Source organism: Clupea harengus, chromosome 9 (assembly GCF_900700415.2).
Source record: "Clupea harengus chromosome 9, Ch_v2.0.2, whole genome shotgun sequence".
NCBI lineage: Eukaryota > Metazoa > Chordata > Actinopteri > Clupeiformes > Clupeidae > Clupea > Clupea harengus.
Window position 1 is genome coordinate 13,024,282 of NC_045160.1, and position 18,355 is coordinate 13,042,636.

Below are 18,355 nucleotides of genomic sequence, written 5' to 3' on the forward strand. Positions count from 1 at the left end.
GCACTTATAATGCATACGTGTGCCTTTATGTTAACGTCACGTGATTATTTACGCATTTCCGTCCAAGAATTCCTTTTCCGCTACATCATGGCGCCTCCCATACCTCTTCTCGCAGGTGCGTTAATTCATTTTGTAGTAAATACTGTAAAGGCACTGTCAAGGTCTATTGTGGGGGAACTTTTGACAAGGCTTAACATCAGCACAAAGATTGTGAATTACTTAAAAAGTAATATTACCTGTTAAGACCCCAGTTATTTGATCGATTGATAAGTCAGTGGTCGTCAGTGTGTAGTTAGCTAGAAATATAACTCACAATACATAGCCATCATACATTACAAGTAACATGACATTTGAACCATATCTCCCAATTGTGTGTCGTTGCATACGCAGGCTATTTACAATGGTTTACGTTGTTCGGTGAGCCACAGTACAAACCTAGAAGCATATGAGGATAACCATTATTGTGTCACGATTTCGCCCTTTCAGTCCGTGGTTCGGACGGGACGTCTTTGCTGCAAGGACCGCCAAAATGTGCGGAATACTCTGCTTTCCAGAGGTATGACGGCCAAGTTAGACCCAATGCTGCGCTCTTTTCAGTGTCCGTCTCTGTGGCATATTCATACATGCTGATGCAAGTCAGGATGCTTCCAGAGGTGTGGCAGTGATTCCAAGGTTATTTTTCTTTTTTTGCAGGGACACTCTTCCCGGTAGATTCGTGACTTTCAGCAAAGATGGGTCATTGTTCAGTTGGTGCAATGGTGACAAGTAAGGCATATTCAGATTTCGCTATTGCTGAATGTTTACTTTGTTTTTTCTGTCATTTAAGTATTAAGAACATTTCCTTTCATTTTGTAGGGTCAGCGTTGTGAAGACTTCAGATGGATCCTCTGTCCAGGATTTTGATCTTCCCAAGACATCATTTTTGGAGTTTTCTCCACAGAATAAAGTGCTCGCCACATGGCAACAGTACACAAGTAAGTGCCTATAAATTAAAAGCCATAGAATGCCAGAATGATCTCTTCCCTGAATGTTATTTGAAGAAAATGATCAGACCTAAGCTCCATTTAATTCAAGAGTGGAGATATTTTAAATATCAAGTTCATTATCATAAGCTATTTATCTATCTATGGTAAGATCTGTGGGGTATGTGTAATAACGTAATGCACGGCCTCCATTTTAAGAAACACAGGAGAACCCACAGGGAGACCCTAACCTCCAGTTATGGGACCTACAGACTGGGAAGTGCATCAAAGCTTTCTATCAGAAAAAAGTGCAAGGATGGTGAGTTAATTTAAGGATTAAATGCTCATGAGTTCAATTTGTGACACTTGCCCTTGAGTATTGGGGTATGCTGTACAACAACAGAAACCAACAGCTGACGTGTTAGTCCATGATTGTTTCGTTGTTAGAGTATGTTGCATACCTAACAGAACCAATAATGGTATGGCAACTGTGCATGTCACTTTCCAAAGACATTATTTTGTAGCTATTTTATTCTTCTTAATTATGCCATCAGGTGTCCAAGTTGGGCTGATGATGAGAGTATAGCAGTCAGAAATGTTAACAACGAGCTTCACTTCTTTGAAGAGAATGACTTTGGTAAGTAGTATCTCATATTCTTTGTCATGGCATGCCAAATCATATTGCTTGAGGAAGCAGATGTTATTTTTCCACCCATTGTTGTCCTAGTCAAAACGTTGTCTTTTTCTTTACAGAAACCATTGCCAACAAACTTCATTTACAGAAGGTTTCAGAATTTGCTTTGTCCCCAGGATGTAAGCCCAGCAAAGTATGTAGTAATTTGAAAAATGCATATTTTGTAGTTATGGCATTTAAATTACTTCTTCTATCTGTCATGTTAAATAATAATACACATATCCATTCTAGGTTGCTGTTTATGTCCCTGGAAGCAAGGGTGGCCCTTCTTTTGTTCGGCTTTACCAGTACCCAAACTTTGGGGGGCCAACCTCTGCTCTGGCCAATAAGAGTTTCTTTAAGGCAGACAGAGTGACAATGCTCTGGAACAATAAAGGTATGTCAATCTTGTGTCTCTTGTCTCTCTTTTTTTAAACTCAAAAGATTGGTATTTGAATTAGCCTGTTTTCATGAAGAAAAGGGGCCATGAATGGAGGGTGAAACTATCTCCATGTCTCCTCTTAGGGTCTGCTGTTCTGGTGACCGCAAGCGTAGAGGTGGATAAAACAGGAGCATCCTACTACGGAGAGCAAACCCTACATTATGTGGCCATCAATGGGGAGAGTGCTGTGGTGCAGCTACGTAAGAGTTCATTTCCCCTTTCTTTCCATGTTGTGATATTGAATTACATAATTATCATGTATAATGTTGTCATTATTACCAAAATACTGTGATTTAGAAAATTGTCAACATATGCTAGATATCTGCAAGTGAAGCACATTGTGTAAACACTGGATCTAACTTACATTTGGTCTCTCCCCTGAGCAGCAAAGAATGGGCCTATCTACGATGTCGCATGGAGTCCCAACTCAAACGAATTCTGTGCTGTGTACGGCTTTATGCCTGCGAAGGCCACTGTGTTCAACCTCAAGTGCGACCCAGTCTTCGACTTCGGCACAGGTCCACGCAACGCAGTCTACTACAGTCCTCAGAGCCACATCCTGGTCCTGGCTGGCTTTGGGAACCTGCAGGGTCACATGGAGGTGTGGGACATGAAGAAATACAAGCAGGTGACAAAGACGCAGGCTGCCGATTCCACGCACTTCTTTTGGTGCCCCGATGGGGAGCACATTGTCACCGCCACCTGTGCCCCTCGACTGCGTGTTAGCAACGGCTACAAGGTGTGGCACTACACTGGCACAGTACTCTACAAGTGCGACACACCAGCTGGATCAGAGCTGTTGGAGGTGCTGTGGCAGCCCTTCCCAGCAGGCATATTCCCGGAGAAGCCGATTAAGTACCAGGCTGCACAGAGCGAGTTGGGGAGCACAGAGGCCAAGCCGGCACAAGCATACCGGCCGCCAGCCCTCCGCAACAAACCTGTATCTGCTTCCTCCAAACTGGTGAGTGACCAGTTTGTGACCATGTTACCACGACTCATGCGTTTCTTCACTAATTAAGATTCATGTTGGTATTTTGTCAGTGACCTACCTTACCAATACCCATCACTGACCCTTTTAAAGCATTTGGCAGAACAAGTGTTCAGTGAAGACGGTCAGCTTTAATGTGACCTTATTGAACTATTGTTACCTAAATTTATTAAAATTCTTCCAACTTAATGAACAAGCAAATGTATTTAGTTTGAGTTCAGCAATCCATGAAAGACGCATTAAGTAGGTTAATATCTGATAGTCTTTACAAGCTGCTCAAGCTTTACAAGCGCCACCGACATATCATCAGTATATTACAGGTAGTATATTTCAATACTAACTATTTTTCTTCGTCAGCATGAGGAAGAGCCACCACAAAGCATGAGGCCTGGAGGGGACAAACCATTGTCCAAATCAGCGCTAAAGAATCAGAAGAAACGAGAAGCTAAGAAAGCATCCAAGCAGGTACTTGTGCTTTTCACCAGTGTAGTTTTGTGTAGTAGTACATTTCAGGAAGTCCCAGAAGATACACTGTACAGAACTGTACAGACAAAATATATTCGCTTCTTTTTATTTCCCCTCCCTTAGAGTATAATGTACTGTCTAGAAACTCCATGGGCTCTTAGGCCTTGTTCGGACTGCTAGCCCAAATCTGATTTTTTTCCTGTATCCAGATTGATTTTTTCTGGACAGCAAAAGAAAACACACAAAATCTGATTAGCAAAAATCACATTTAGAGGTGGTTTGAAATGTGACTGGATCGGATTTCTACAGATGCGTCTCAGTCCGGGACACTTTGGCTTCTCAAATCGGATTTTAAAATGTCTTTTGCGCCACTCGCAACGCAACACAATGACAACATCAAATCGAGTGACCGGAGTGCTGGAATTCATGCAGCTATTAGCAGAGCACCAAAAAACTTAACTGATTGAAAAGAAAAATGCAGAAGAACTTACATTGATTGATTTAACGCTATGGAGTGTCAACATGACAATATGGAGTGCAACAGTCAGTGGACAGATGCTGAAATAAATGGTCTGCTGGCACTTTTAGGGGAGGCTTCTGTACAGGCAAAGCTAGAAAGAACTTATTGTAGTGACTGATGCCTTCGTCGTTACCACAGCAACTCCTGCAGATAGGTTGGTGATGTCTGAACTCAAGAAATCCGATCTGCGGAAATTCGAATCCGATCTGCTTGAAAGTCGTCTCAAAAGATCTGATTTGAGACATACATTTGATTTGCCTGCAGCCTGAACATGGCCTATGGCTTGGAAAGAGATCCCTTAAAGATTCTACTCGTCAACCTTCTCTTAGTGGTGGTCCTTTGTTGCAATGTTTTCTGTGTGGTCATCGCTGTTGCTTCTTACGTTTGATTTCTGCAGGAAAAGACTGATGAACCACAGACGCAGCCTGAGCCCAGTACCACCCCAGCGGATCCTGCTCCCGCGGCCGTCTCCTCAGGGGACCCTGAGCTTGACAAGAAGATCAAAAATGTTAAAAAGGTGAATAAATGTTATATTTATTTAATTGGTATGGAATTATTCATGTTTGTAATAATTGTGCTGTTACCAGAGAAGTAAACGTCGTGGTTTGTGGGATTTAAAAGAAAACCCCAGCAATTCATTAGTTGTTTTGTTGAAGTGACTGAATTTTCCAGCTTGGGAACACCTCTGGGAAGCTGTTGCAGGCATACAAGATCAGGCTCCTATCAAAATGAGAGACCCACATAGGATGGTTATTCCACTCTGCAAAGATAGCAGGAATGAAAGACCGTTGAAAGAGAAATTTGATATAAACGGCATAATCACTGTTTTTGTAATCCATCCAATGGTGGGGGTCTTGTTAGGGTAACTCCATACGCCAGATTTCACAGAGTGTAACTTCCTGTCACAGATCCACCACATTGAGTGTTATTGGCTTAATTATTCATTTTTCCTTTACCCATTTGTCTCTGTTGCTTTGTTTCTACAGAAATTGAAGGCAATTGAAGAATTAAAGGAACAACAAGCATCTGGTAAACCTCTACAAAAGAATCAGGTAAGGGTTCAGTTGCTATGGTAGTAGAACAGTTGACCATTGTTGTACCGGTATTTATGCAGGATGTCTACCGAATTCAATGTGACTATAGGATGGCCGGCCTTGCGGCGATGTATCAAAGAAGTGGAGGCAGTGTCTCTGATGTTTGGTGGCAAATGGCAAATGTTTAATCCGTTCAGAGTAGGCAAAACACGCCAGATTGGAGAAAACCAAAAAAGGAAACAAAAACTCCAAACCATAAATCTCAATAAATAAATAAGCCCTAAACAATTCAGCTCCACAAATGCATAGATAAACTCTTAATAATCATGAGTAAACTTAACATAGGTGTCGCGCTCCAATCTAAACAATTAACTTCTCCGTCTACAGGAGTGGGAAGTTGTTCCCCTCAGACTCGTCGCTCTCCCCAGACCTGTTTTGCGCCGGTATTTAATTACCCGGCCTAAACCATTAAACACATCGTAATAAAATCAATAAATAACAAATACCTATTCCAACTCACTATCAGTGAAATACATATCTCTATAGCACTCATTACGGGTTTACACACAGACAATCGAATACTATAATTTACTATCAATAATCAATTATTATTCATCACACCCTACACACCCCTCTCATCACAGCCATTTTCACGTTGGACGTTCCATGCCCTCACAGTTCAAAGGTCCTTCCCGACGTTCTCTCGGGTCGCTCCTCTGTGTCGCATCTGGAAGTAAACACTCCCCCGCACGGCAAGCACTCCGCTACTGTCCAGCCTTGTACAACGTTTCCCACACGTTGTGGTGGCCTTTCAGTCCCGGTATGTTCGGTGGTTGTACGTCCCATCTGCGGTCCCGATCGTAGTCAACTATACTGGCTGTTTGTATTTAAATAAACTGTGTGCATGTAGTCAGCGTTGTCTCCCGTGTGTGTTTTAGCCCCGTAATGCATTACCGACACGGTAACGGGCAGCCGCACCGTTACAGTGACTGATCAAAATATTCATAGAATACGATAGAATGGTAATTTCATGAATTTTTACTTGGCCTATATTCATTCTTGGTGAGGGAGTCCCCACAGCACAGCCACAACTCTCCTAACAGTCAGAGATGCGCAGTGGATGTGGTTCTTTGATAAACCGAGGTAGAGCCCACATCTGATAAACTAAAGGGAAACCAGTGAGTTAAATCAGTTAAGAAAGCTGATAAAAAAAGGGCCTGGCAAAACTACATCTGAACAGTCCAATGTTTATCTGTGAGTTTTGGCTAAAATAGTTGACACAGGTGCAGAGGTTGTTGTGTTTTTGCTTCTGTTTAACTCTCCTTGGTCCTTGTTAGCTTTTATGATGATGAATGTTTTCATATTTTACTTATTTTCCCCATAGATGGATAAAGTGCAAAAGGAAGCACAGCTGTTGAAGGAACTAGAAGACCTTGAACTTGGATTGTGAATTAAGGACATTTATCAGTAATTTTAGGAACTTGCCATTTTGTCACATTATCAATTAACAAATTTAAGGAATATACATTGCAGCTCAAAGCCTGTTGCCTTTAACATATTGAGGCCTACTTGCAAATTCATAAAACTGAAGGCATTATTGCTATGCAATGTTCTGTACAGGTGATAAGGGCAGTGGTGTCTGTCAAATTTTTTTTTTTTTGCAGTACTTTCTTATGGTCGGAACTGACAAGTAATGCTATACCCATTTGAAATGTACTCAGTTTTTTTCTTTTTTAAAACCTTGGTGGTAATAATGATTTTCAATTTGCCTGAAAGTATTTTCCTGCCAAAGTTGTTTAAGCTGTAAATTGCCCATGAATTGGGATTGGTTTCATCCACATAAAAAAATAAATATTTTGAGATCCCAAACATGCCTTTAGTTTTGTATTATTAATAGTCTCTACTATAGCTTTGTGTATGTCATGAGAAATTGTGTTGCAAATAAGATGAATAGGGTGGTGGAGGCACATTATGAATAACAAACTTAAGTTATGTTAATCATTATTTCTTGAAGTGATTTATTTTTGGTCAAAACTGCCGAGTACGATGTTGTGTTTTAATGGTCAATTGTTGGAAGACATAGTAGTTCTCTATTTAGTTATCAAAATTTTAAATCGTTCTGATTGAGAGTAAATTAAATGCAATAATATTTGGAGATGAAGTATATTCTTTCAATCGTTTTAGAACTGTTTTGTGATTGCTAAAACACTGATTTCCATGGCTGGATGATTCCCATTCAGGCAGGATTATTCACTGAACCAGAAGAGAAGCAAAGCCAATGGCATTTTCCTGTTCTGTGACAGCCTGCATTACCCAATATTCCATTACCAGGTTTTAAAAAGGAATAAAGTGCTTCATTCTAGACTTGATGAAAAGAATTATACTATATCATCAACATATAATGTGCAACGTGTTTGAGAGACGATTTTGAAATAAATAAGCTCACCCCAAACTGGAGAAGTAGAAATTATTTTAAGATAATTTATAGCGGTGTCTTTGACAGCCACATTGTATTCATATAAAGACTGCAAATAATAGGGCTATCAGTTAAAACTACATTTCAATATAGGCCTTGATATATTAAAATTAAAACACAATCAGTAGTCCACTTGTACTAATGATTGTGCGCAAGAGAATAGGAATATATTCACCCACCTATTAAAAACATAATGGTTTTGCAAATAGTCAATGGGTATGCATCGCCTGTGCGTACACACACATCCAATTATTACTATTTATACATTTAAAGATGAAAGGGAAGTGTCGCGTGCTTGTGACGTCCCCGGAAATGACACCGGAAATGTATTACTCTGACGATTTCTTATGTCGTTTTATTCACATTGTTGTTAGCAAGCTTGTCTATTTTCACATCAGTTGAAGTGAACCGTTCGCCATGAACTGACTTCTGTGAATACTTATAAAAGGACATTTTCATAACGAAATTCAAGGTTTGAGAATACCTCTTCCTTCTATCAATACCCTGTCCATCTATAACTAAACTGTACTAAAATACAGACGTTATTCATGAATGAAGTAGCTAGCTTTAGTGAATAATAAGTTGCATGCCAACCGGTTAGATAACGCTAGCTAGCAGAGTTAGCTAGCATAGCTAACGTTATATATTTTAAGCAATTTTAGCAGGTTAACCTGGCTAAGATGTTTATGTACAGACCTCAGCTTATACAATTATGTGCAACTATGTTTCGATAGATTGTTTATTATGAGATATGTAGGTAATGACCAGTGAGCTTTTTAGCTAACGTCAAAGGTTCTGTGGCCAGATTTGTTTGCAAGAGATGTTAGTTGTGACTGAAAACCTACGTGAACAGTTAGCATAGCTAGCACGTAACCTACGGCACCTAATATTGTGTCGGTCAGATTTAGGCCTGCAGTTTTATGATCGACATTTAGCTTTCACTTGTTAGCTGTGGCTTGGTAATGTTAACATTAATCAAACAGGACGCACGCTAGTGAGATGTTACTGTAAAGCTAGTTGGTAATTGCAGTCTGCAGAAAATGGCCATGAAAGCCTTGGAAGTTATCATTTGTTCGTCAGATTGTCTAACATTAGCGTAATAAGGGAAGGATTCAGCACCTAGTTAATACGTATAAGGCTCTGAGCGGTTAGTTGCTTACCATTAATTTGTCATTAAATAGGTCCCAAGCCTTAGAAATGTACATTAGGAGTAAACTCAATAGGATGGCGATACAGTGAAGTTTATGTTACCGACCACATGATTTACTCAATTGCTGTGACTTAATTTAACCACATTAGCTAACATACAATTTAGTTGATCAGAAAATGTACTTGTTTACGCAAGTTAACTTACGTCACTTGCTACCTAGCGAATATTAAGTCAAAAGCAGTTTTGCCTGCTATCTTTGTATGATAAACCAAGGACAGGCCAACAAATAGACAGATATATTAGGCGATTGTTTATATAGCGCTTGCTAATGTTTGGTATAGAGTACATTTGTGTTAAATTGTTCTGTCAAATATATTGACATTGTGTATTGACATATATTGACTGGTTTCATTTCACTGATCATTCAAAAAACACTGTTCGAGTGTACACAATAGATGTCAAGTAAGAATAAGCAATGCCAACAGTCATACAGGGTCTGTACCCCGCGGAATAGTTTCCAGTTTTATGTCTTGCTAGCAGGTGAGGAAGCTAGCGTCACGTCGCCCGCTTAGCATCAATGCATTTAGTGACGCAGTTGTCTGTAATGCTACTTCACGGCAAGGACAGGCATCCGTGATTCTGCAGGACCGCTTCGAACCATGGTGCATATTTAATTTGGTTGTAGACTAAATGTGTGTATGGGGTGCAGTTAAGGGGCCGCTGACAGCACCGCCACTTGTACTTCAAGGCATTAATGTTAGCTGATTGTCCTGCGTGCTTTAGCCAATCATAACATTTCATGTGCTAGCTGTGTCTCTCATCGTAGGATTTGAGGATATCATCTGATCACCGGTACGTTAATTGACAGCTGCCCCAACTGTCAAATGTACAGTTTTAAAACGTTTTTATGCGTCGGTTCTACTGTCGCAAGTAGATGTTGTCTTACCATTTGAATGGAGAACATCTTGTACATTAGGAAACGCCTATTTTGGTGCATTACCGCGAATTCCCATGTTGCACAAGCCATGTAATTGTCTGAGACGTTCTCTTTCAGGAAAAACTATTCGGACTGGCTGATATAAAGAAGGTATCTCAAACACTGGACCAACTCGTAAGTGGATGGTTTTGCATTTTCTGTCAGTGTTTGCAGTAGACAAAAGACCGCTGCAGCTGTCAGGGCTTTGGGCGATACATTCATTGTGCATGTTTTCTGTACCTGTTTTCTTTCCATACAAATTTTAGGTAACGTCCTCTTCTTTTTATTGTAGAACCTGGTAGACTTGAATGGGTACGGTGATCGTAGATACATTGGTAAGGTTAACCAGGTCTATGTTATTTTGTGCTCTGCCTTGAGACGCTTGAGGAGCTTGACGTCAATCCGAGCCGTTACGTTTTCCTGAAATTTTCTAGAGCCAGCACAAATAGCCAACCGTTTTGGTGACTCCATTATGCCTGTGAAAAAGAAGAGAAAGTCCTCTGGTTCCGACGACTCTGGTCTTAGAAAGTGTAAAATTACCAGGTAAATTTGTTTGGCTTTTTAAAATGGTGGTCATGATATTTTGCACAACAGTACACTTCATTAGAAAAGTTAGCAAGTAGGCCCTCATCATTGGCATTGCTTCATTCGGTGTGTGCATGTGAGTGTGTGTGAATGGGCATTGCCATTGCTATGCAAACTCTAGAATTAAACAATTACAATTATTGGAAGGAATTTTCCATTACCTTGCTGAACACTTGCTGTAAATCATTAATTGTCATTAAATTATTACTTAAAATTTCCCCAAATTCTCTTTAGTTACTGCAGAACTCAAACATCAAGTAGACTGATAAACCCAGAGGATCAGTTCTCCAATAAAAAGTGCCTCGCCTGGTTTTATGAATATGCAGGTAATTTGCCGATGCAACACATTAATAATGGAAGCATGAAACAAAATATTATATTAAAACAAGTATCTTACAGTCTTACACAAAGCTTAGATTTTGGTATAGTAAGACAGAGACAAACCTCTTTAATGGAGGCTCTGTTTGTTCTATAACCTTAAACCTTTAAGTCTTGTAATCGATTCCTTTCTTAGGTACAGATGAAGTGGTGGGACCAGAGGGAATGGAGAAGTTTTGTGAAGATATTGGTGTGGAGCCGGAGAATGTAAGCCCCCATGGTATTTTTCTACATGGGAAAGAAATGATACCAGTCTGTCAGTCAGACATGTTGGTTACCAAAATCAAACTATCAGACATCACTTTCTTTTGCTGAAGTAGCTTGAAAGCTTTCTCTGTAACTACTAGTTATTATTATTAACATTGTAGCCAACATAACTAAGTTAAAGCAAATAAAATAATATATTGATGAATTTTATATATAGATATATTCTAACCAGATTCTCACCTAATTTGTGTGCACAACTTCTCATTGCCTTTGCAGATTGTAATGTTGGTGTTGGCTTGGAAACTAGAGGCAGAAAATATGGGTTTCTTCACTAAAGAGGAGTGGCTAAAGGGGATGACCTCACTGCAGTAAGTGCCTGCCTCTGTTCCTATCAAGGTATCAGTCTGTGTGTACATGTAATCTCAATGCATGGCTTTAATCCCGTTCTTTTCCCGCTCCATCACAGATGCGACTGCACAGAGAGGGTACAAGGCAAGCTGGACTACTTAAGGTCTCAACTCAACGACAGTGTAGTGTTCAGGCACATCTACAGATATGCCTTTGATTTTGCTCGGGTGAGGACTCTTTATCAACTGTGATTATTCATTATAGATATATTGTATGAAATTATTTGGTGTGATTATGAGTAAGAGAACTGTGTTATTGCTGCATGCTTTAGAATGCCTTTGTATAAAAGAGACAAACACTGTACGTGTACATTTTCCCCTCTCTGCAGGACAAAGACCAGAGAAGTTTGGATATGGACACAGCAAAATCAATGCTAGCTTTAATCTTAGGAAGGACGTGGCCCTTATTCCCTGTCTTTCATCAGTTCTTGGAGGTATGTGGTATTTGCCAGCAGGTGATTCACGACATGCATAGGGAATGTTTTTTTTTTTTTTACGAAGATTACACTTTCACATTAGAAACTGCACAGACTTACTGTGGTGTGTGTTTGACTGTTTTTAGGGTGTTGTTGGATGAAAATCCTGTTGTCTTTGTTCCATAGCAATCCAAGTATAAAGTTATGAACAAGGACCAGTGGTACAACGTTCTAGAGTTCAGTCGCACTGTCAATGCTGACCTCAGTAACTATGATGAGGACGGAGCCTGTGAGTGTCTTATACTTTTCCTAATAGTCATCAGAATTATTCTCTTGTATTGTCTTTCTGTTCTGTCCTTTGTCTCTTGATCACTGACACTAAAAGGATTTACTTCAAGTTTTTTTATTGATTATTCATTACTAAAGTTTAAGTATAAATCCTTTTTAGTTGATTTTCCCATCATCCCTTAAGTGATATGATGTTGATGTAGATGACCGAAACCAGGCAATTAGATAAGGCACTGGTAGATTGTCACATTTTCCAAAATGAGCCTTCCATTACTCTGATGGCCTGGATTCTCTCTTTTAACCCAGCTGTTTTCATGACCTTGCCCTAGGGCCCGTGCTGCTGGATGAGTTTGTGGAGTGGCAGAAGGCTCGGTCGGCATTATAGCGGAAGAGGGGAGCGTGCCATTTGAGGAGACGAAGCACACAGGAGGATGTTCTCCCTCTCTTCCGACAAAAACGAAATAAGTAACTTAAGTAAAACACACAACACACACCTCCCACGGGTCACCTCTCCTCTGTCTCAGTGGAAGGTGAGAGTGAAATATGCTCTTAAGAGACTTCTTCAGTGTTTAATTAAAAAGAAAAAAAGAAGTTCAGTACAGGAAGAAGGACAAACCTAAAAGGGGGAACTATTTTTCGTATGTCTTGCATATTGTTGCAATGGTTACATAGCCAGTGTTGTAAGATCTACTGGGCAATTTATTTGTTTCTGTAATATTTTGTTTTTCCTTTTTCGAGTCTTACCTTGTTTATAGTGTTTTCAAAGGAAAAATAAAGAATTAAATTGTATCAAAGTCTGTATTTATTGAAATTGTATTGTATTTATTGAGACAAAATAGATGTGTACAAAGTCTCAACTTGTGATTAGGATAGTACATTACGAATGGGATCACTTTCACAGCCTCAGATTTCAACTGATCCCTCCTCACTTGACTGGCCCAGTTCGGACTCTGGGTCTGGCTGTGTTTGCAGATGTGTGTGTGTGCTGAGGTCTGGTGTCTCCACGGAGCCCATGATGGCGTTAAGGCGGTTCAGAGATCGTACCCTCTGCTTAGGCTGCGGTGCACCGTCAATGTCCCCTTCTGGGTCCCTGATGTGGCCATAATGATGGCCCTCTTCATCGTAGTTGTAGAGCTTAATCACTCTGCTCCGTCTTGCCGGCCTTGGTGGCACCTGGTCATCCGGTGGGAGGTTTGTTCCTGGAGGTTCCTGATTTCTGTTGGATGGAACTGCACTGCTGGAGCCTTCCTGGCTGTCAACGTCCTCCTGGTGTGCACTCTCCTCTGCCTGCTCCCTCTTCGAGCGGAAGCTCCTTGGAGCTTTGACAGGAGAAGAGTGTGTTGTGCTCGCGTCATCACCATCCAGGGAGATCTCGTTCCTGAAGTTGGAGCTGTTGAATCCCGAGGGGCTTGTCCTCATAGAGATTTGGTCAGTGTTGTCCTCTGAGGTCCTGCGGCGATTGCCCCCTTTTAGTTGTAAACGTGACTTTGCATTCTGCAGGCATCTGACGAGATGGGATCTGCTGAACGTGCCAAGGGCAAACCCTCCAAGAAAGGTCACCAACACAGATGATGTCACAGCAGCTGTGAAGTGACTATCAGAAACTGTGTCTTGTGTGTCAACCTTAACTTCTCTGGACAACCTTGGTTTACGCATGGGATTCTGACAGGAGCCCAGTGCTAGAACTCTGTATGGGATGATGACTCTTTCTTGTTTGTCCTCTTGAAAGCAGTAATAAAGCCCATTGTACTGGCAGCTAAAGTTCAGTATAGTCAGACTTCCATTGCAGAGGCATTTCATGTCACTGTAGCTGTCACAGGAGCTTCGGCTTGTCAGCCATCCGACAGGGGTCTTCCAATACTTAACCATTCCTGCGTGTGAGAATGGGAAAGTTTTAGTTGTTAATCAGAATATGCACATCATCATGTTCATCAGAATATGTTCAACAGTTTGGAATCACTGAGAAATGTCCCTGCTTTTGTTGTTGAAATAACATAAATTGATCAGAAATATAGTGTAGACAGTGTAGACCACAGCTTGAAATGGCTGATTTTGAATGGAATATCTACATAGATGTGAAAGGCCCAGTTTCTGCCACCATCAATCCTGCGTTTCCATGGCAGATTATGTTAGCTTATCCAAAATAATCTTGTGTAAAAAGGCTAATTCATCCTTAGAAACCCCTTTTGCTATTACATGTGTGCGACTTTTGTGCTTTTTAAGGAAGCAATAAAAACTGGCCTTTGTGCTACTTGAGTATTGAGAGCATCAGCACTTATCGAATTGATTATGGTCTAGGAAAGTCAAAGAGGAAGAGCTTTCTTCAGAAATGCTTCAATACATTATATTATATTGTTCGAAGAAAGTAAAACTGCAAGCTACACCAGCTGCTTTACAGGTCCTTGACTTGAGTAAATAGTACCCATAAAACACTAGTCTCCTCGTCAGAAATAAATAAGCTCTGGAATGTTGGCCTTCAAGAATTTAAAGAAAATCACATGTCTGAGGCTGGCCAAGGAAAGGAAAAGACTAACATTGGCGAAAGGAAACAGATATTGCTTGGAAGATGTTGCGTTGTTTGGATCGCAGTGAAAAGATGCTGGAGGAGTGCTTGACACCATCTCGCAAGTATGGTAGAGGAAATAAGATGGACTGAGGGTTTGGTGCTAGTAAAGTATGTATTTTGTAAAGAGAAGAAGAAATCATTACCAAGGAAGGCTATAACCTCATTTTAACATAACTTTAATGCCATGCCATACCTTGTAGACGGCACTTGACTAGAGCCAATTTGATCCTACAGCACCCAGACCCAGTTGCTCCAAATTATGTAAGATCTATTTAGTGAAGAAGCAGTCAAGCTGTAATGCTGCAGAGTTTGTCATTACTGCAAATGGAGGATTCTTTGATGAAATAAAATTTTCAACCACAAAATTGTTATTTCATCAGAAATCATTATTTCTAACTTTTTCAATGTCTTGACTATATTTTCAATGAATTCTGCACCTGATTTGATTGATAGAATATGAGTTTTCCTGGAACTCTGTCCATTTCTGGGTGATTCCAAACTTTAGACCGGTTGTGTACATGCTCTCATTTCAGATATACACAATAGAGCTAGTACTGATTTTAGACCCGTCATTATGATACACTACCATCAAGACTATTTCTACTGTATACAAGCAAAAAAATGCAAACGATTCAAGACGTGAAGATATTTGACAAGAAGGCCCTCTAGTGGTGGACTCACTTCCATTGTAATTGTCCCTGCACGGCATCGTCAGAGACTTCCCTGGAACCCCAGTAAGGACGACTGTTGTATGGACCCTCAGAGGTGCCCTCTCCCCCTGCAGGGATCCGAATGTCCCCTGGCACAACACCCCATCAGTCAGCCACACAGGACCCCCGCTCGTCTGCTCAGATCCGCAGTCACATTTGAGGGGGTTGCCATGGAGACGCAGGTCGACTCCCCGCTCCCAGAGAAACTTCACCGTGGTGTCGTGGAGCTCCCCCAGCTGGTTGAAACTTAAATCAACTCTCTGTTAGGGAACAGAATATATTTGGACCTATATTGACCTATTCTACATTATATTAACCTTGGAGTCAACAGATAAATGGCTTGTTTCTGCCACTGACAAACTCAAATGGTTTTGCCATTAGTTTGTAAGCCCATTATAACCTTATCGTTATGTTATCATTTTGAGTTTTGTTTACTTTTGCAGGTACGATCTACGCTACATTCATGAATCAAACATCAATTCCCATCACTTCATCTGGTAATATTCAGATGCCATCACCTTCAGATTTTCATGGTTTTGGAATGCTTCAGCAGCCAAAGTTGAGATCTGGTTGTCCTCCAGTTGTAGTATCTTTAGATCTGGGCAGTGATTGAGATCTCCAGCCAGCAGCTGAGAAAGACTATTGGTTCCCAATGACAAAGTTTTCAGTCCAGTCAGTACGTTAATGGCTGAAATAATAACAAAATAAAGATTATTTTCTTTATATTTTTACTCTGGTGATAAGTATAGAGTTTAGAGAGATAATAAAAAAGCTATAGGCTATATTAAATTACTACTGTGGAATTCATAACTTCAACTCATGCTCTCATCACAAAACATCTGTTGATCAACTTGGTGTCGTATAAAGCTGGAATACTAAATATTATCAAGTCACCTCTTACCGTCTGGGACAGTACGAAGGTTATTGTTCTGAAGCCACAAGTCCTCCAAGTTGGCCAGGTCAGTAAATGCCATCTTGTGGATCCATCGTAGTTGGTTATGTCTCAAATCAAGCACTTTGAGGTTCCTTAGTCCCTGAAACATTCCCTCTGTCACAACCCCAAGAATGTTGCTGCTGAGATTCAGTTCTTGCAGTCCGTGCAGGCTGGACAAAGCCCCGTCATCAATCTTTCCAAGGGAGTTGTGGCTGAGGATGAGCTGGGAGATAGGACATAAGTGGTGTGTGAAGTCAAACCGCTTGATTTCAGTTATGTTGTTATAACTCAGATCCAGGGATTTAATCTGAGAGGGCAGGGTTGAAGGCGCAGACCCGAGGCCCAGCCCTGAGCAGTTTACTTGCAGGCTGTGGTTTGCTGTGTTTTCATTCTCACTAGGCTTTTGTGGAAAGTTCCACTCACAGAGGGTGAATGGACTGGCCTGTGCAACTTGGTCACTCGTCCACCAAGGCAAAGAGAGAAGCATGAACTTCAACACTTTAAAGGTTATCTCCATTATATCCTAAGAAAAAAAATTGTATTGAGATTGAAATGAAAAGTCTACCACCATATAAGCAGAACAATACCAAACATAAGATGGATTTTGTGGTGGTTGAGTGGTTGATGTTATTGATTAACATTACCCTTTGAAATTATACTTATATATTGTAATTACAATATTGAAATATTTGTATCATCTTACCGGTTTTTCACAAAAAGAAGTGGACATGATAATTAGATGCAGCACAGCGTATGCCTGTGTTGTTTCCCCCTTGTAACAGTGCAAAGTGCAGTGTGCACATGACCAGGATGACAGTTCTCACATGTCTGTTAATGCTCTCCTCACAGTGTAAAGATTAACCCCAAGGAGATGAGTAAACAGCCGGAAATCTTAAAACTATGGTTCTGATGACACTCCTTTTATCCTCTATAGTTTTTAACCCAACCCAAACACTACCCAAAAGTTTTATAGCCAAAGGATCTGGATGGAGCACTCTCCAAAAATATGTCTTTATTATTCCTTAAGGGTTCCAGAACACCCCATCAGATAGATTAGGGTTCTTGTATGAGAGAAAGTAAAGAAAACACATATTTGATTGTGCTTTAAAACCATTTCAGTACGTTTGAAGTTGTAGTTTTGGTGATTTGTTAGAACTTTCCATTTGTATTTTCCATTATGCAGATTAGTGTTTTTTTACTTGTTTAGTGATGTTCCATTGCACTAAGAACACTGGTGGCGGTGATGATGGTTAGGAGGAAGATGCAAGCAAAGAAGAGAGGGGTAATTCTAGCGCACTTTCCCGACACCACAGCCTACGACCAAGCGACGAGGTTGTAGTCTAGTCGTTTAACGAGCAGCAGATGTCGCTGTTTATTCGTTTTGGTCATACAACATGATGTCCTCGAAAGAGTCGTGGACTGAAGAGATGTTCCCCAGTCTGTTTTAGGGTTACGAGATGATAAAACTGCTAAAATATTTACCAACTCATTCCCGGACTGGTTCATTAAGCTAACTTCTCATATGAGTTATTTTATACCTGTAGTTTACACATGACAGGATAGGTCACAAATCAGGATACGCCTAATATAGCTTAGGGGACGTTTCTAGCTATTGATAAGATCGGGGGCTAAGTAAAGTTTGCCTGAGGCTCATTGCCTTTTTTTCTTTTTTGAAGGGAGATCAGCTTTAGTCGGTTGGGAAGGTGTATCTACCTAGATCTTAATATAACATGCGTGACCAAACAGAAAATAATTTTTCTTTTACTTATTTATTGTATCCCTGTATAGCCTATATGTGTTTTGTTCCCCGCGTGCACTTTGGCAATGGTCATGTCAATAAAGCAAGTCTATTTGAACTTAACTGACCCGAGAGAGGGAGAGACCTTCACTTGACAGACTTGGCCGTCAGTTCACCGCAGGTGTAAGGGCTATTTAGCCTGGGTTGCTATATAGTCACATCAGTAAATGTTTTTTTGGCATCAACATAATTCGAACGATTTACCTTAAATTTGCTTGAAACAGCCAAGAAGGTTTGTTGTTGTTTTTTTTAAAATCTGGGTGCACGTCTTCTAACCTTGTGTGCACTGTGCGGCGCTTGATTACTCCCCCCTCCTTCGGAAGTCAAGCTCCACTCTGTTACACAGTCTGTCTGTTGTTTTGCTATAAACACCTCAGTTT

The 18,355-nt window shown here is 40.5% G+C and overlaps 3 protein-coding genes across 8 annotated transcripts; 2 read left to right on the top strand and 1 right to left on the bottom strand.

Annotated features, from left to right (window-relative positions):
• Positions 1–45: 45 nt before the first annotated feature.
• Positions 46–6,953, top strand: eif2a (eukaryotic translation initiation factor 2A). The gene is made up of 14 exons (XM_012839806.2): positions 46–115; positions 487–556; positions 694–765; positions 856–974; positions 1,182–1,281; positions 1,517–1,599; positions 1,716–1,789; positions 1,888–2,032; positions 2,161–2,277; positions 2,464–3,038; positions 3,423–3,530; positions 4,448–4,567; positions 5,037–5,102; positions 6,469–6,953. The coding sequence occupies exons 1-14, from the start codon at positions 88–90 to the stop codon at positions 6,532–6,534; spliced, it is 1,743 nt and encodes a 580-aa protein (XP_012695260.1). The 5' UTR covers positions 46–87; the 3' UTR covers positions 6,535–6,953.
• Positions 6,954–7,911: 958 nt separating this feature from the next.
• dcun1d5 (DCN1, defective in cullin neddylation 1, domain containing 5 (S. cerevisiae)) lies at positions 7,912–12,756 on the top strand. 6 transcript variants are annotated; one of them, XM_031573526.2, is made up of 11 exons: positions 7,912–8,032; positions 9,765–9,821; positions 9,979–10,021; positions 10,121–10,229; positions 10,506–10,597; positions 10,786–10,856; positions 11,133–11,224; positions 11,323–11,431; positions 11,593–11,697; positions 11,866–11,968; positions 12,297–12,756. In XM_031573526.2, the coding sequence occupies exons 4-11, from the start codon at positions 10,159–10,161 to the stop codon at positions 12,350–12,352; spliced, it is 699 nt and encodes a 232-aa protein (XP_031429386.1). In that variant the 5' UTR covers positions 7,912–8,032; positions 9,765–9,821; positions 9,979–10,021; positions 10,121–10,158; the 3' UTR covers positions 12,353–12,756. The 6 variants fall into 6 exon arrangements, with proteins under 6 accessions (XP_031429386.1, XP_031429388.1, XP_031429390.1 ...); XM_031573525.2 differs by lacking the exon at positions 7,912–8,032 and adding an exon at positions 8,043–9,372; XM_031573527.2 differs by lacking the exon at positions 7,912–8,032 and adding an exon at positions 9,422–9,562.
• A 114-nt stretch (positions 12,757–12,870) lies between these two features.
• LOC116221743 lies at positions 12,871–17,609 on the bottom strand. Its single transcript, XM_031572862.2, has 5 exons — positions 16,881–17,609; positions 16,145–16,700; positions 15,762–15,931; positions 15,215–15,503; positions 12,871–13,838 (listed from the first exon to the last, which is right to left on the bottom strand). The coding sequence occupies exons 1-5, from the start codon at positions 16,905–16,907 to the stop codon at positions 12,871–12,873; spliced, it is 2,010 nt and encodes a 669-aa protein (XP_031428722.1). The 5' UTR covers positions 16,908–17,609.
• Between the last annotated feature and the right edge of the window lie 746 nt (positions 17,610–18,355).

Excerpts from the sequence above, each read along its gene's own strand:
- eif2a (XM_012839806.2), top strand. The coding sequence starts at position 88 with ATGGCGCCTCCCATACCTCTTCTCGCAG. Across the intron at positions 557-693 it reads GAATACTCTGCTTTCCAGAG|GGACACTCTTCCCGGTAGAT; the intron begins GTATGACGGCCA and ends CTTTTTTTGCAG. Across the intron at positions 1,790-1,887 it reads CAGGATGTAAGCCCAGCAAA|GTTGCTGTTTATGTCCCTGG; the intron begins GTATGTAGTAAT and ends TATCCATTCTAG.
- dcun1d5 (XM_031573525.2), top strand. Across the intron at positions 10,022-10,120 it reads CGGTGATCGTAGATACATTG|AGCCAGCACAAATAGCCAAC; the intron begins GTAAGGTTAACC and ends GAAATTTTCTAG. Across the intron at positions 10,598-10,785 it reads CTGGTTTTATGAATATGCAG|GTACAGATGAAGTGGTGGGA; the intron begins GTAATTTGCCGA and ends TTCCTTTCTTAG.
- LOC116221743 (XM_031572862.2), bottom strand. The coding sequence starts at position 16,907 with ATGTCCACTTCTTTTTGTGAAAAACCG. Across the intron at positions 16,701-16,880 it reads CTTCTTTTTGTGAAAAACCG|GATATAATGGAGATAACCTT; the intron begins GTAAGATGATAC and ends TTTTTTTCTTAG. Across the intron at positions 13,839-15,214 it reads CAGGGACAATTACAATGGAA|GAATGGTTAAGTATTGGAAG; the intron begins GTGAGTCCACCA and ends TCTCACACGCAG.